The 18,608-nt window shown below is 38.3% G+C and overlaps 1 protein-coding gene across 1 annotated transcript in view; it reads right to left on the bottom strand.

Moving 5' to 3' along the window:
- The window catches only part of LOC133752745 (heat shock factor protein 3-like), a 79,607-nt gene that overhangs the window by 20,661 nt on the left and 40,338 nt on the right, over positions 1-18,608 (bottom strand). Inside the window, exon 3 of the mRNA XM_062183092.1 lies at positions 12,800-12,908. Within this exon, the coding sequence (XP_062039076.1) occupies positions 12,800-12,908 (109 nt within the window). The remainder of the gene's footprint in view (positions 1-12,799; positions 12,909-18,608) is intronic.

The following is an 18,608-nucleotide window of genomic DNA, read 5'->3' as shown; positions in this document are numbered from 1 at the left end:
ACGACTCAAAGGAAGGCAGTCTGAGAAAGGAGAAAAAGCAATGGGATTTGAAGCGATGACAAGTGAGGTTATCTGTTCCTGAGTAATCAAGAATTTGAAGTATTTTGTATGTAAGCATAGATGTTTTTAACGTAAGAATTCACAGTCATGGGTAATAAAGAGGAAGCAAAATAGAGACTAGTAGGTATACTGTTCAAAAAGAGCAGAACTGCCACTTTCCAGATGCAGCCTGATGTACTGATTAATAGGGAGTTGGGAAAGGATAACAATAGGAGTGTAATGAGGTGATTCAAGCTTCTGTTGATACTAGATATAACATACCCATCTCATTACTCTAAGCTCATGTAGTAATCTGGATTTATGAACACACACAGAGATTCATAGTTCAAAGAAAGTAATCAAGGAAGGGAGAAAAATATATTGGTAGCTGTTAGCCAGAGTGGGTATGTATGAAAATGTTCATATGTGTAGAAAAGACCAGATGGGAGTTGGGGCAAAACAGCGTTATAGTAGTGGAACGTTCCCAGTCACACAGTGAAAAATGGATGATTAATGAGTAGAGGGGATACTCCTGGGAATTTACCCAAGGGAAATGAAATCAATAAACAGAAGAGCTATCTGCACCTCCATGTTTATTGCAGCTCAATTCACAATAGCTAAGACATGGAATCAATATAAATGCCCATCAACTTAAGACTAGGTAAAGAAATTATGGGGTATGTACACTATGGAATACTACACAGCAGTAAAAGAGAATGAAATCTGGTCTTTTGTAACAATGTGTATCAATCTGTAAAACTTCATACTTAGTGAAGCAATCCAGTCCCAAAGGGACAAATAACATATATTATCCCTGATCTGTGAGAATTAATAGTGTTCCTAAACTGAAAGTTATAGAAGTGAAATTGAAACTTTTAGAAACAATGACTTGAATAGCCATCATCCTGACTATCAAAGGACAGTTTTTTATTTTTATTTTTTATTTCCTTTTTTCATTTTTTCTTTTCTCTTTTTCCTACCATATGTTGAACTCTTTACGTAACATGGAGTTAACCATATGTATATAAAGTCAATTGAAAATTGATCCCAGTAAAAAATAAGAGGGGGAATAAGAGAGGGAGGAGGTAGTTTATACCTGTAAAGTGTATAGTTCTCCAAACAGTCCTATGGACTTACTTCTAAGAGTACAGCTTAAAAACTTGTCATTGTACTCCAATCCCATTAAAATTGTTAGTAAAAATGCTATCTTAATTGTTAAAGTGATCACATTAAGTGTTAAATTCAACATACAGTTAGGATTATGTGTAAAAGAGATGATATAAATAACATCAAGTGTTTGGTAATAATAATAGACAGAATTAAAAAGGAGGGAATGTCCAATATGGGAAGCAGTCCACACAGCAGACTCCTAGAATGACATTAGCTGTAGGCTTCCTGGTCTGGCTGAAAGGCCTGTGAGAGTATTTCAGGCATGGAAAGCCAAGACGCTGTGGCAAAAAATATCCTACATGAAAGATCTCTGTGAGACCCCAGTGGAAAGAAAGGGCCATTAAAGAAGGGTGTACTATTCTCTGAAGGGAGGATAGAACTTTCATTTTGCTTATGGCTGTGTCCAAATACTGATGGAGTCTGTAGTCACAAAAGGCTTCCATAGCCTTGGGAGCTCATAGCAAGAGCCTCGAGTGATCACAAATGTAATAAATAAGAGTGTTAATTGTTAAATGAACAACAGAAGTCACTGTGCACTTACTCCTCATGCAGGACCTCTGTCCTTAATGAGTTGTACCATAGTACATAGAATTAACTGCAAAACTTGTTCTCAAACTGTACTTTATATGTTGCGTGTGTGGGTGCAAACTGTTGAAATCTGTACTTAGCATAGAGTGAGTCCTCTCTATATAAAGTTAAACTAAAAGTTAACCATAATGAAGAAGAGGATGGGAGAGTGCATAGGAGGTGAGATGTAAGTCAGGGTGGGAGGGTGTGTATGGGGAAAAGAATGACTATATTCCTAAAGTTTTACCTATGAAAAATGAATTCATTAAATAAAAGTTAAAGAAAGTCCAACTTTCTTTTTGTATCTACCTTCAGGAAGGCAATGATTTCCAAAACCTATAGAATTTCTTATTCCAGCTTATAAGCAGTATTTTTAAAAAGTCTTGATGAAGGTGCCGGTGTTGTGGCATAGTGGATAAAGCCACCTCCTGCAATGGTGGCATCCCATTTGGGTGCTGTTTTGAGTCCTGGATGCTCCACTTCCAATCCAGCTCCATACTAATGCACCTGGGAAAGCAGTGGAATATGGCTCAAGTGCTTGGGCCCCTGCACCCACATGGGAAATCCAGAAGAAGCTCCTGGTTTCGGCTTGGCACATCCCTGGCCATTGTAGCCATTTGGGGAGTGAATTGGCAGATGAAAGATTCTCTCTCTCTCTCTCTCTCTCTCTCTCTCTCTCTCTCTAACTCTGGCTTCCAAACAAATCTTTTTAAAAAGTCTTGATGAAGATGTGAATCACATCCTTTATACAATCACAGTCTAGTAGCAATACTTGGTGTACTAAGTCTCCTTCTGGTGGTTGAAATACCACTCATAACTGCTTTGCTGTATAGCAAAAAGCCTGACTAATGGTTTCTGCTTCTAAATTATCTGTCTTAGCTTTTGCTTTCAGAATTAAAAAGATCATGCCTTTTAAACAAGAGGATAGTAAACTCATATTCCTCAACGTCTATCATGAGGAATCTCAGTGTACCTTGCCAGGGAGACATCTTTAGCTGAATTCTAACCCAAAGCAAACTCAAATTTATAATTATTTCCTTTGAAATATTAGATTCTGGGCATTCATCAATTCATCTAAATAGTGAATATTTTGGGGGCCTCATCAGTTGCTATTTCCTGGTTAACTATGGGCAATAAATAAAATGCTCTCACTGGAAAAAACTAGAAATAAGATTATAGCATACTATTTTCACATCCCTCCACTGACTGGATATGCAAAGAAGAGAGATTTTTTCCCCTTAATCTTCTGTTATTTTTCAGGTAATTTAACTCTCTTTTTATCTTATTTTTACTAGTTTCTGATTTTTACTAGTTTCTGATTGCTATCCTAAACAATGAACCACTCTTCTCTACATTCATATGAACTACCTTGTATACAATACTTTAAACACCAAATTTCTCTCTAAAGGAGAAATTCTCTCCAAATTCTGAATTCTTGAATTACACTCAACTTGTATTTTTTCCATGGGAAGAAAAGCATATGACAGTTTCTTCTCTTTTGCCACCTACTCTTCTAAAGGGTAAGCAGAATCCTCTTGAGAGGTGATTCCCTTTTGCCCTTGCTTGTATACATATCCCATATGAATATATTTCCCTGAAAAACACACCAAAGAGCATTTGCAAGAGAGCATCTGTTCTGTATGTCAGGGAATGCATTGTGTAGTTCAGGGACCCTGCTGATGTTCACTAAGACTAATAATAACTCTCAACAAATTAGGTTTAGTAAAGGTCATATATTACAAACCCATAGCCAACATCATATTAAATAGAGAAAACTTGAAACTTTTTTCTTTTTTTTTTTTTAAATTTTTGACAGGCAGAGTGGACAGTGAGAGAGAGAGATAGAGAGATAGGTTTTCCTTTTTGCCGTTGGTTCACCCTCCAATGGCCGCCGCGGTAGGAGTGCTGCGGCCGGCGCACCGCGCTGATCCGATGGCAGGAGCCAGGTGCTTCTCCTGGTCTCCCATGGGGTGCAGGGCCCAAGCACTTGGGCCATCCTCCACTGCACTCCCTGGCCACAGCAGAGAGCTGGCCTGGAAGAAGGGCAACCGGGACAGGATCGGTGCCCCGACCGGGACTAGAACCCGGTGTGCCAGCACCGCAAGGTGGAGGATTAGCCTAGTGAGCCGCGGCGCCGGCCTGAAACTTTTTTCTTTAAGATCTGGAACAAGACAGGGATGCCTGCTTTCAGCACTTGTATTCACTACAGTACAGGGACACAGCAATATGGCAAGGGTAAGAAATATAAGGCATGCAAATCAGAATGAAGAAAGTCAAACTGTCTTTATTTGCAGATGGCATAATCATATATATGGACAACTCAAAAAATTCCAAACAAAAACTGTTACATTTAAAAAATGAACTCAGTAAATTTGTAGCATACAAATTTGTGTGTTGATTACACACAAAAATCAATATCATTTTATTTATTTATTATTTTTTTTTCCTTTTTTTTTTAATTTTTGACAGGCAGAGTGGACAGTGAGAGAGAGAGAGACAGAGAGAAAGGTCTTCCTTTTGCCGTTGGTTCACCCTCCAATGGCCGCCGCGGTAGCGCGCTGCGGCCGGCGCACCGCGCTGTTCCGATGGCAGGAGCCAGGTGCTTCTCCTGGTCTCCCATGGGGTGCAGAGCCCAAACACTTGGGCTATCCTCCACTGCACTCCCTGGCCACAGCAGAGAGCTGGCCTGGAAGAGGGGCAACCGGGACAGGATCGGTGCCCCGACCGGGACTAGAACCCGGTATGCCGGCGCCGCAAGGCGGAGGATTAGCCTGTTGAGCCACGGCGCCGGCTATTTATTTATTATTTTTAAAGATTTTATTTATTTATTTGAGAGGTAGAGTTTCAGAAAGAAGGAGAGACAAATGGCCACAACAGCCATAGCTGAGCTGAGCTGATCCGAAGCCAGGTGCCAGGAGCCCCTCCAGATCTCCCACATAGGTGCAAAGGCCCAAGAACTTGGCACATCCTCCATTGCCTCCCTAGGCCATAATCAGAGAGAGCTGGATTGGAAGAGAAGCAGCCGGGACATGAACCAGTGCCCATATGGGATGCTGATGCCACAGGCAGAGGCTTAGCTTACTACTCTACGTGGCCCTAATAAATAGCATTTTATATGTTGATAGTGAACTGTCTAAACAAATCAAGAAATCAATTCCATTTACAATAGCTATGAAAAATAAAATCCTCAGGAATAAGTTTAACTTGGGAAGTGAAAGTTTTTATTTAATGAAGCTATAAAACATTCTGAATAAAAATTTTTTTGACAGGCAGAGTGGACAGTGAGAGAGAGACAGAGAGAAAGGTCTTCCTTTGCTGTTGGTTCACCCTCCAATGGCCGCCGTGGCCGGTGCGCTGCAGCCGACGCACCGCGCTGATCCGAAGGCAGGAGCCGGGTGCTTCTCCTGGTCTCCCATGGGGTGCAGGGCCCAAGCACTTGGGCCATCCTCCACTGCACTCCCGGGCCATAGCAGAGAGCTGACCTGGAAGAGGGGCAACCGGGACAGAATCCAGCGCCCCGACCGGGACTAGAACCCGGTGTGCCGGTGCCACTAGGCGAAGGATTAGCCTGTTGAGCCACGGCACCAGCCCTGAATAAAATTTAAGAGGAAAGAAATATAGAAATAAATGGAAAGATATTACAGGTTCTGGAATTATTCAAAAATTAAAAGGATTAATAATGTTAAAATGTTAATACTATCCAAAGAGACTTATAGATTCAATGCAATCACTATTAAATCTACATTATTCACAGGTAAAGAAGAAACAACCACAAAATTTCTATGGACTCAAAAATGCCCCCAAATGGTCAAAGTGGTCTTTATTTTTTAATTGTTGTAATTGTTCTATTTTATTATTTGTTGTTGGCAATCTCTTACTATGCCTAATTTATAAGTTGCGCTTCATCATAGGTATATTTGTACAAGAAAAAACTGCACTAACAAAGCGCCATCTGTGGTTTCAGGCACCCACTGGCAGTCTTGGAATGTGAAGCCCTGGAAAAGTAAGGCCTGCTGTATTTTTTCATTCTAAACAGGGATTTTGGCAGACTGGCAGGGTGAAGAACGACCCAAGGCTTTATTTGACCCCTGATCTCTAATCCCAAACACACAATAATTTCATCAGACTTTGAAGAAGGGGGACACCCTGAGATGCATCCAGCTGGAAAGTTGTGCTGTTTAATGGGAAAGGGCGCTCTGGTGTGTGTGTTGGGGAGTCCTTGGCTAGGAGGAAGCTCCAGCTGGTGAGAGGTGTCCTTGTGATGGGTGTGTCCCAGCTGTGTGTGGCAGGCCAGTGTTCTGGTTAAGGAAAATGCTGCAACTGGGGGCAGTGTCCTGAATGGGAGTGGTGTGCCATTTAGAGGGAGTGCCTTCGTTTGCCTGAAGATGGTGTCTGGCTGACTGGGGTATGCCCTGGTTAGGGCTGTGCCCTTCCTGGTTACAAGCTCCTCCCTAGGCAAATGCCTGTCTCTCAGACATGCACAAGGCAACACCTTTCCTTAAGTCCCAGCATTCTTCACTAGACAGCATCCCTAGCACCACAAACACTATCTTAGATCATCTACTTCCTTCAGCCAGACCTGACCCTTCCATCCCCAGGACTTGAGAATCAAGAAACGTAGGTTGCAATTGAGTCTCTCTGGTGGGCTGTGTGAACCCGAAGCATGGTGCTTCACCATGAATTGAGTGGTCCTTCCCCATTGAGGGCTTAGTCTCATGGGAAGGTGCACTCCAGAAAAATTATCCTTCCAAGTCTGACCATTGGTGGTGCACACAGATACAGGGAAGGAGAGGACAACTTCAGTGCCAAGCAAACCATTTCAGAGTTTTTTGTCAGCTGTGGGTGGGGCCCATTCCCCTCCCCACCTGCCTGCTCACCCCATCTGGGGCCAAAATAATCTTTAGGAAAAAAGAAAAGGTCTGGAAGCATCATACTACCTGGTTTCAAACTATCCTGTAAAACTACAGTAAGCTAAACAATAAGGTATTGGCATAAAAACAGACTAATAGATTAGTGGAAGAGAACAGAAACATCAGAAATAAGCACACACATCCACAGCCAAAAGATCTTCAACAAAGGTGCCATAAAAACACACAGGTAAAGGACAAAAGTGATATTAGGGGACCAGTGTTGTAGCTCAGTGGATTAAGCCACTGTTTGCCATGCTGGCATCCTATAACAGAGTGCAGGTTCTAGTCCCAACTACTTCACTTCTGATCCAGCTTTTTGATAATGCATTTTGGAAGGCAGTGGAAGACAGCTCAAATATTTGGACCCCTGCCACCCATGTAAGAGACTGGTATGGAGTTCTTGGGTCTTGGCTTTGGCTTGGCACAATCCAGATTGTCATGGACATTTGGGGAGTGAATCAGCAGATAGAAAAATGTCTCTGTCTCTCTCTCTCTATCTCTACTGCTCTATCTTTCAACTAAATAAATTTTCAAACACAAATGCTGCTGAGAAAGCTGATTTCTATATGACAGAAGAATAAATTTAGACCTTTATCTCTCACTATATAAAAAAAATTCAAAATGGATTAAAGCCTTAAATGTAAGTCTAAAAAGTATAAAACTAATAAAATCAAACATATAAGATAAAGCTCCATGACACTAGCCTAGGCAATGACTCTTTGGATATGACATCAAAAGCACAGACAACAAAAGCAAAAATAGACACATTTGATTTCTTTTTTTTTTAGCTTGATAATTTTTTTATTTAGTAAATATAAATTTCCAAAGTACAGTTTATGGATTACAATGGCTTCCCCCCCCCCATAATTTCCCTCCCACTCGCACCCAACCCATCTCCCACTCCCTCTCCCATTCCATTCACATCAAGATTCATTTTCAATTATCTTTATATACAGAAGATTGATTTAGTATAGATTAAGTAAAGATTGCATCAGTTTGCACCCACACGGAAACACAAAGTGCAAAATACTGTTTCAGTACTAGTTATAGCATTACTTCACATTGGACAACACATTAAGGACAGATCCCACCCGAGAAGTAAGTACACAGTGACTCCTGTTGTTGACTTAACAGTTTGACACTCTTGTTTATGGCGTCAGTAATCTCCCTAGGCTCTAGTCATGAGTTGCCAAGGCTATGGAAGCCTTTAGAGTTCGCCGACTTCGATCTTATTCAGACAGGGTCATAGTCAAAGTGGAAGTTCTCTCCTCCCTTCAGAGAAAGGTACCTCCTTCTTTGATGGCCCCGTTCTTTCCACTGGGATCTCACTCGCTGAGATCCTTCATTTAGGTCTTCTTTTTTTTTTTTTTTCCCAGAGTGACTTGTCTTTCCATTCCTAAAGTACTCTCATGGGCTCTTCAGCCAGATCCGAATGCCTTAAGGGTTGATTCTGAGGCCAGAGTGCTATTTAGGACATCTGCCATTCTATGAGTCTGCTGTGTATCCCGCTTCCCATGATAGATCATTCTCTCCCTTTTTGATTCTATCAGTTAGTATTAGCAGACACTTGTCTTGTTTGTGTGATCCCTTCGACTCTTAGATCTATCAGTGTGATCAATTGTGATCTGAAACTGATCACTTGGACTAGTGAGATAGCATTGTACATGCCACCTTGATGGGATTGAATTGGAATCCCCTGGCACGTTTCTAACTCCACCATTTGGGGCAAGTCAGCTTGAGCATGTCCCAAATTGTACATCACTTCCCTTTCTTATTCCCACTCTTATATTTAAACAGGGATCACTTTTCAGTTAAAATTTAAACACCTCAGACTAATTGTGTGTTAATTACAGAGTTCAACCAATAGTACTAGAACAAAACAAAGAAAAAATACTAAAATGGATAAAGTATTACATTGTACATCAACAGTCAGCACTTGAGCAGATCAAGTCACTGTTTCTCATAGAGTCCATTTCATTTCAACAGGCAGACACATTCGATTTCATCCAACTTAATAGCTTATGTATAGCAAAAGAAACAATCAACAGAGTGAAGAGATATCCAGTAGAATGGGAGAAAATACATGTTCACTAGGCATCTAGTAAGTTGTTAATATTCAGAATATATAAAGGGTTCAAACATCTCAGTAACAAGAAAACTTGTTAAAAACTGTTTTTTGTAATCTAAATTATGATAAGCATTATTGAAAACAGTACAGAGATTTCTCAAAAATTAAAAATAGAAGTACCATATGATCAAGCAAGCTCACTATTGAGTATATATTCAAAGGAAATGAAATTAGTGCATGGAAGAGATAACTGCACTCTGATTATAGAAACATTATTCACAATAGTCACAGTATATAATCAAACTAGGTGTCCAGCAAAAGATAAATGGATAAAGAATTTGTGATTGGGGCCAGCACTGTGATGTAATAGGTTAAGCCTCTGGCTGCCTGCAGCGCTGACGTCACATTTGGGCACCGGTTTGTGTCCTGGCTGCTCCTCTTCTGATCCAGCTCTCTGCTTATGGGCTGTGAAAGCAGTGGAAGATGGCCCAAGTGCTTGGGCCCCTGCACCTACATGGGCGACCCAGAAGACAATCCTGGCTTCTAGCTTCAGATCAGCTATGGCCATTGCAGCAATTTGGGGAGTGAAACAATGAATGGAAGACCTCTCTGTCTCTCTTCCTCTCTATGTCTGTAACTCTGTCTCTCGAATAAATAAAATACATCTTAAAAAAAGAAATTGTGATATACCGACACAATGAAATACTATTCAGTCATTACAAAAGACTAAATTCTATCACTTGTGACAAAACAATGGAACTGAGGATATTATGTTAAGGGAAATAATCTGGGCACAAAAAGGCAAATATTGTACAATCTAACTTGAATGTGGTATCTAAATAGTTGATCTCATAAAAAGTAAAGAAAGAACAGAGCTTGTCAAAGTCTGGGTGGTTAGTGGGGAGGAAGAGTAGGGAAATTTTGGTCAAAGGATATATAATTATGGTGAGATGTTCAAGAGATTTATTGCACAGCATAGTGACTATGGTTAAATGATGATGATTGCTTGTTTAAAAGCAGTTTTCAACATTTTCTCTTATGTTTTAAATGTTATGTTTATTCACTCTTGAAAAATCCAGAGAGTGGCTAAGAGTTCTCACCACAAAAATGATAACTATGTGAGGCAATGCATTTGTTAGTTACCTAGATTTAATTATTCTACAAAGTATATATATTTCAAAATATCAGGTTGAGGCTGGTGTTGTGGTGTGCAATGCTGGTATCCCATATGGGCGCCGGCTCGAGTCCTGAATACCACACTTACAATCCAGTTCCCTGATAATGTGCCTGGGAAAGCACTGGAGGACTGCTCAAATGCTTGTTCTCTGCACCCACATGGGAGACCTGACTGACGCTCTTGGCTCCTGATTTCAGCCTGGCTCTGCCCGGGCTGTTGCGGGCATTTGGGGAGTGAACCCGAGGGTGGGAAGAGCTCTCTCGTTCTCTCCCTCTCTCTGTAACTCTGCCTTTCAAATAAATAAAATAAACAATAGATCTTTGTAAAAAATAACAATGGGAATAGAAGAGGGAGGAGCAAGAAGGGTGGGAAGGAGAGTAGGGTGGAAAGTATCACTATGTTCCTGAAACTGAATATATTACATGAAATTTGTATACCTTAAATAAAATTTTAAAAAAAGCACAAAAAAGAAAAAACACATCATGTTGCACACAGTAAATACATACAATATTACTTTTCAATTTAAAAAATTAAGAAATTGAGTCATTTGAAACAAGAAAAGAAAATTAAGGTCTATAAAATATTATAAATCAGTTGTCTTTGGATTATAAAACTAAGGGTGATTTTTCCCTCTTTCCTGGTGGTCTTCTAAACTTTAAACACATATAAGAGTGTACACACACAGTAATTTTAAAAAAAAGTCAATTTTACATGTATAAAAATATGAAAATGCAGCAATTTTTAAAATATTATTAGAATCATTTCTGACTGCCTACCCTATTAGTCAAACTACATTTTCTTACTGTGCAACTAGCCTAATTTACTAAAATTTCTCATTCTGATAATAATAGTATGAAGTCTTTGTTTCCTATTAAAGAAATGAGATAAACACTGAATTCAAAAATTTTTTGTCAAGAGAATATGTGTTACTCTAAATTAAATTATTTAGAATTATGAAATGTGGAAAAATGAAAATTCAATGTACTTTTCCTATTTGAAATTCTTATTCAGTATATGTCAATAACACTCTAGAATATTTGATTAAATATTTTAGAAATTAAATATGCTAGAAAACATTGAGAAAGCATTAGAAAATGTATAGTTTTTTATTTTTCTATATAACTAGTTAAACAGATTATGTCTCTAGTTAAGTTGCGAGAGGTTCAATAGTAAATGCCTGAAGTTGGAAGATAAAAATAAAAGGTGAGGAAAAAGTAAAAAAGAATAAAATAACAACACTAACTTGAGAGTACATGAAGAAATCCTAAAATTAAATCCCGTGGTTCTGGTGAGTATACATTAAATATTTAAAATGAAAATATTGTGTATCGTCAATAAATAAAAAGTTTCTGTGATTCTAACTCAGACAATTTAAGGCACTATAATGTATAGTCTCTTGCACTATGATGTTGAGGTTCTGAAGGAAGTATTTCAAAGTCATTTCATATAATTAATTTTTACCATAAAATAATAGATGCTCATTATGAAAATTTCAGAAAGATACTGAACAGGAAACATTTTAGAAAGTATATAAATTCCCTCAATAATGATCTCATGGCATTACATGAGATGATAAAATATTTTAAATGTGAGAAAATATTTATGAAACAATGCCAAGTTAAAATTATGCAAGACACAAATTTTACAAAAAGAGGATTCTAAAGTTATATTGTGTGTGTATGTATGTGTATGTACACACTTTTATACTTTTAGTATTTCTCAATATTTCTATAATGGTAACACAAAATAATTGTGTGGAAAAACAGAAACCTTTTGTCAGCAATAGAACCTCACATCAGTGCTATGTCAGACCCTCTATTCAAAAGATCAGACAGAGGGGCCGGCACTGTGGTGCAGCGGGTTAAAGCCCTGGCTTGAAGCGCCGGCATCTCATATGGGCACCGATTCTAGTCCCAGCTGCTCTTCTTGCAATCCAGCTCTCTGCTGTGGCCTGGGAAAGCAGTAGAAGATAGTCCAAGTTCTTGGGCCCCTGCACCTGTATGGGAGACCTGGAAGAGGCTCCTGGCTCCTGGCTTCGGATCGGCACAGCTCCGTCCGTTGTGGCCATCTTGGGAGTGAACCAGCAGATGGAAGACCCCTCTCTCTGTCTCTACCTTTCTGTGTAACTATGTCTTTCAAATAAATAAAAATAAATCTTAAAAGAAAAAAAACAAAAGATCAGAGAAAAATAATCAATTTTTCATCAAATTAATAAAATCTAGACCTGTCTTCGCTAGCTGTACGACCTCCAGCAAGTATATTTAATCTCCTAGAAAGGCTCCATTCTTCAGCTATAACATATTAGTACTGTACTAGATAAATTCTTAGTTATTATTCAGTTCTAAGATTCTATAACTCAAAAGGAGTAAAGCAGGTCTTGCCAGAGTCAATTATTTTTTAAAATTTTTGTTTCATAGGACTAAGGGGAGAGAGAGAGAGAGCAACAGCCAGGAGTAGATCAGACCAAAGCCAAAAGCCCAAAATTCCACCCATGTCTCCAATGTGGGTGGCAAGGATCAAAGTACTTGAGCCATCACCTGCTACCTCCCAGGAAGTACATTAGCAGAATCCAGATTGGAAGCAGAAGAGCTGGGACTTGAATCTAGCACTCTGGTATGGGATGCGGGTATTCAAAGCAGAAACTTAACCAGCATTCCAAACATATTGCTCCATCTCCAGAAAGCAAATTTTTTTTATGTTTAGGCTTCTAATCAATAAATCAAACTAAATAGTTTTAATAATACACTGTATTGAGAGCTCTCACTGAATTCAGAATGATACTCATATGTTTAAAATAAAATGTATAATTTTTGCTGTGACCTTCCCCTAGATTCTAACAATGCATACAGAAGTATAAGCCATACTTACACAGGTTGAGCTGTCGTACGAAGCTGGACATATTGTTATGTTTGAAGTATTTTGGAAGTACTTCCTTGGAAAATATTTGTTCATTCCTAATGTAGAAGCTCTGACCACTCTAGAAATAATGGAAAAAAATGAAGTTTCAACACAATAACAATTCAATGACAATACATCAAGAACCAAAAGCTTGAAAGACTGATGAACATGTAAAGCCAAAAATCATTATCAAAATATCCTCCCATAAAGAGGTAGAATACACTACAGAGAGTAGCCACAAAGAAAATGAATTGGATTTGACAATAGAAAAGGAAAATACATGTATTTAAGTATCATAATTTTAAAAATAAAGAAAATAAAATTAAAAGACAAAATATAAAATGGGAAAATTACTTTAGCACATATAACAAGGGACTGCTTACTATGAGCATACAATGAGCTTTACAAATTATTAAAAGACAAAAACTCCAGTAGAGAAAAAGTGGAAAAGTACATGAAAAGGCAAAAATTAAGACTTCTCAATTAAGATTTGAGAAAAGAGTATTCAAAATATAAATTAAAATAGCAATGAGGTATAATTCTTTGTCTATCAAATTGGCAAAGATTTAAAAATATATTAATCTTGATTGTTGGCCAGAGTTCAGCTAAACAGGCAACCACACACTGTTGATGACAGTTTAAATCATCTTAACCTCTGTAATATATGCGTTCAGGTACTACAATATTCACTCTTTGACTTAGAAATTCCAATTCTAAAATATATAGGGAATAATTATGGATATGTGTAAAGATTTAGTTTATAAGCTGTTCAATAATTGTAAATAATATTTAAAAATTGAAAGTAAATTTGACACCAAGAGAATGACTAAATTCTCCTTACAAATGAATTTTGTGTCATTGTAAAAATGAAATTATAGAAGAATGCTTAATGAAATGGAACTATGCATGACATATTTTATAAATAAAAAGATACTTACATACACAAAAGCATATACTTCAAAATGTTACTAGTGATTATTACTGGATGGTGTTGTTTATTAATATTCTCTTTAACAAATGTACTTGGATAAAGTTATTTTAAAAGTAGTCAAAGGTGATAACATACATATACATATTGCCCATTCTTATATGATAAATTTAATATACTGAATTAGATCATAGCACAGTAAATTAACTTCAAGATTACACTAGTTAACTTAAAATATCTGGTTGGATTAACATTTAGAAAAAATTGAGACTGGCATTGCCGTATAGCAGGTTAAGTTGCTGCCTGCTATGCCAGCAACCCATATGAGTGCCTGTTAGAGTCCTGGCTGCTTCACTTCCTATCCAACTCCCTGCTAATGCACTTGAGAAGGAAGCAGAAGATGGCCCAAAAGCTTGGGTCCCTGCCACACATATGGAAGACACTGATGAACTTCCAGGCTCCTGGCTTTGGCCTGGTCCAGCCCTGGCCATTGCAGCCATTTGGGGAGTGAACCAGAGGATGGAAGAATTTCCCCACCCCTCCCTTTCTCAATAGCTCCCTGTCTCAGTAACTCTGCATTTCAAATAAATAAGGAAATCTTTTGGATTTTGAAAAAAATTGCTTATCTGTCATTTCCTCATATTATCTATAAGTTAGTTCAGTCTTTAAAGTGAAATGGGTTATAATAGCAACAAACACCACAAGGGCGAATCTAAGAATTTTAATTCATTATAGTCTAGTTCACAAATTTCCTGAGTCAAATTTAAAGAGTGTGGGTTTGGGGAAGAGGAGTGTTTTAAATTGTTTTGCCTCTCAAGAGCCTGCTGGATTATTTATAAACCAAATTGTATTATTCTGGAACCAGAATCCACCTCAGATCAGGCTTTTCCCACAACTGACTGGTGTTCAGAGATAAGAGAGAATACTAGGAAAAACTTGCTTAATGACACATTAGAGTATCCCTTTGATCAATACACCCCATTGACACAAACAAATGATAATTCAATGAAAAGTAGTCAGGAAGTGAAGAAAGGCCCCAGAAAAATTATCTGTAAATCTGCCATAATTTTATATATGGGATCCAAAAGACCACCAAGAGACTATCGGAAGACATAGAAGAGTTTGGTAAAGTAGTGGGGTATAAAATCAACACAGAAAAATCAATGGCCTTTGTATACACATACAATGTCAAGGCTGAGAAAGAACTTTTAAGATCAGTCCTATTCACAGTAGCTCCAAAATGAATTAACTATCTTGGAAAAAGTATAACCAAAGATGCCAAAGATCTCTAAGATGAGAGTTACAAAACACTAAAGAAAGAAAGAGAAGAAGATACAAAAAATGGAAAAATCTGCCATGTTCATGGGTTAGAAGACTCAATATCATCAAAATCCCCATTCTTCCAAAAGCAATTTACAGATTCAGTGAGACCCCAATCAAAACACCAAAGGCATTCTTCTCAAATCTAGAAAAAATTATGCTAAAATTCATATGCAGGAACAGGAGACCTCGAATAGCTAAAGCAATCTTATATACCAAAAACAAAGCAGGAAGCATCACAATACCGTATTACAGGGCAGTTACAATTGAAACAGCCTGGTATTGGGACAAAAACAGATGAATAGACCAATGGAACAGAATAGAAACTCCAGAAATCAACCCACACATCTACAACCAACTTATCTTTGACAAAAGAGCTAAAATAAATCCAAGGAGGAGCGACACTCTTTTCAACAAATGGTGCTTGGAAAACTGTATCTCTGCATGTAGAAGTATGAAGCAAGATCCCTACCTTACACAAAAATGTACTCAAAATGGATCAAAGACCTACATCTATGACCTGATACCATCAACTTATTAGAAAATATTGGGGAAAACTTGCAGGACATTGGCATAGACAAAGAATTTTTGGAAAAGACTCCAGAAACACAGACAATCAAATCCAAAACTGATAAATGGGATTACATCAATTGAGAAGATTCTGCACTGCAAACTAAACACTTAGCAAGGTGAAGAGGCAATTGACAGAATGAGAAAAATTATTTGCAAACTCTACAGCTAGTAAAGGGTTAATATTCAGAATATATAAAGAGCTCAGGAAATTTGACAGGCAGGTGCCGTGGCTCACTTGGTTCATCCTCCACCTGTGGCGCCGGCAACCCATATGGGTGCTGGGTTCTAGTTCCGGTTGCTCCTCTTTGAGTCCAGCTCTCTGTTGTGGCCCGGGAAGGCAGTGGAGAATGGCCCAGGTGCTTGGGCCCTGCACCCAAATGGGAGACCAGGAGGAAGCACCTGGCTCCTGGCTTCAGAGTGGTGCAGCGCGCCAGCCGTGGTGGCCATTTGGGGGGTGAACCAATGGAAGGAAAACCTTTCTCTCTGTCTCTCTCTCTCTCTCTCACTGTCTAACTCTGCCTGTCAAATAAAAAAAAAAACTTGACAACAACAAAACAAACAATCTAGTTTAGAAATGGGCAAAGGACTCAAACAAGCATTTTTAAAAAGAAAAAATCCAAATGGCCTACCGACACATGAAAAAGTGCTCAAGATCTCTAGCCATCAGGGAAATGCAAATCAAAACTACAATGAGGTTTCAATGCACCCCCATTAGAATGCCTTTTATTCAGAAATCAACAAACAACAAATGCTGGTGAGGATGTGGGGGAAAAAGTTACCCTCATCCACTGTTGGTGGGGATGTAAATTGATACAACCACTGTAGAATACAGTATGGAGATACCTCAGAAATCTGAATATAAACCTACCATATGACCCAGCAATCCCACTCCTGGGAATTTACCAAAGGGAAATGAAATCAGCATATGAAAGAGTTATTTGTATTCCCATGTTGATTGCGGCTCAATTCACAATAGCTAAGATATAGAATCAAACCAAATGTCCATCAAATGAAGACTGGATAAAGAAACTGTGGGATATGTACAACATGGAATACGGCAGAGCCATAAAAAAATGAAATCCTGTAGTTTGTAACAAAATGGATGAAGGTTGAAAACATCATGTTCAGTGAAACAAGCCAGTCCTAAAGGAACAAATACCATATGCTCTCCCTGATCTGTGATAATTAATAGAATACCTAAGAAGTAATCTATAGAAGTGAAAATAACACTTTGAGATGCGATGACTTTTTTTCATACAATTTGTTGAACTCTTTACTTAATATAGAGTTAATAGTATATGTATAGGAACAGTGCTTTGGTGTAGTGGGTACAGTCACTGCCTGCAGTGCTGGCAGCCCATATGGGCATGGTTTTGAGTCCTGGCTGCTCCACGTCCAATCTAGCTCTCTGCTATGGCCTTGGAAAGCAGTACAAGGTGGCCCAACTGCTTGGGCCCTTACACCCGTGAGGGAGACCTGGAGGAAGCTCCTGGCTCCTGGCTTTGGATAGGCACAGCTCTGGCTGTTACAGCCAATTGGGGAGTGAATCAGCGGATGGAAGACCTCTCACTGCCTCTCCTTCTCTCTGTGTAACTCTCACTTTCAAATAAATAAATAAATCTTTAAAAATTGCATATGCATAAAGTGAATTGAAAATTGATCTTAGTAAAAAATAAGAATGGGAATAGGAGAGGGAGAAGGAAGAAGGGTCAGAGTGTGGGTATGGTGGGAAAAATGACTATGTTCTTAAAGTTGTATTTATGAACTGTATGAAGTTTGTACTCCTTAAATAAAATGTTTCTGAGGAAAAAAAAAAGCAATCAAAGTACTTCTCAGGAGGTGAATGAATAAATAAACTTTGGTAACAGAATATTATTTTATCTAAAAAGAAATGAGGTATCAAGCCAAGAAAAGAGGTGGAGAAAACTTAAATGCAAATTACTAAGTTAAAGAAGTCAATGTTAAAAGGCTACATACTGTACAATTCAAACTGCATAATGAAGTCTTTAAAAAGTTCATGCAAAATTCATACTAGGAAAAAAACTCTGGATGGATTTTGAAAAATATTTGTACCAAGATGAGATTAATTTAATTCCATTTTAAAGCCAAGACACTTTGAAAAAAACAAGAAGAAGAAGAATAAGAAGACCTAAATGAAGGATCTCAGCGAGTGTGATCCCAGTGAAATAATGGGGCCATCAAGGTAGGAGGTACCTTTCTCTGAAGGGAGGAGAGAACTTGCACTTTGACTATGACCCTGTCGGAATAAGATCGAAGTCGGCATACCCTAAAGGCTTCCATAGCCTCGGCAACTCATGACTAGAGCGTAGGGAGATTACTGACGCCATAAACAAGAGTGTTAAATTGTTAAATCAACATCAAGAGTCACTGTGTACTTAGTCCCATGTGGGATCTGTCCTTAATGGGTTGTCCAACGTGCAGTAATGATATAGCTAGTACTGAAACAGTATTTTTACACTTTGTGGTTAGGTGTGGGTGCAAACTGATGAAATCTTTACTTAGTATATACTGAAGCGATCTTCTGTATGTAAAGATAATTGAAATTGAAAAAAAGAACCTTGGTGTTAAATTGGAAATTACATAGAAAATTAATCAATCTTTTTTAAAAAAAATCATGCAGGATCTCTGTCATTAATGTGATGTACACTGTTATTTAATGCTATAACTAGTACTCCAACAGTATTTTTTCACTTTGTGTTGCTATGTGAGGGCAAACTGTTGAAATCTTCATATATACTAAACTGATTTTCTGTATATAAAGAGAATTGAAAATGAATCTTGATGTGAATGGAAGGGGAGAGCGAGTGGGAAAGGGGAGGGTTGCGGGGAGGAGGGAAGTTATGGGGGGGGGGAAGCCATTGTAATCCATAAACTGTACTTTGGAAATTTATATTCATTAAATAAAAAAAACTTCAGGTCATAACTTAAAAAAATTAA

The sequence above is a fragment of the Lepus europaeus genome, chromosome X (genome assembly GCF_033115175.1).
Source record: "Lepus europaeus isolate LE1 chromosome X, mLepTim1.pri, whole genome shotgun sequence".
NCBI classification, from domain to species: domain Eukaryota; kingdom Metazoa; phylum Chordata; class Mammalia; order Lagomorpha; family Leporidae; genus Lepus; species Lepus europaeus.
Note: the sequence above shows the minus strand (reverse complement) of the source record. Positions and strands in the feature narration are given on the sequence as shown.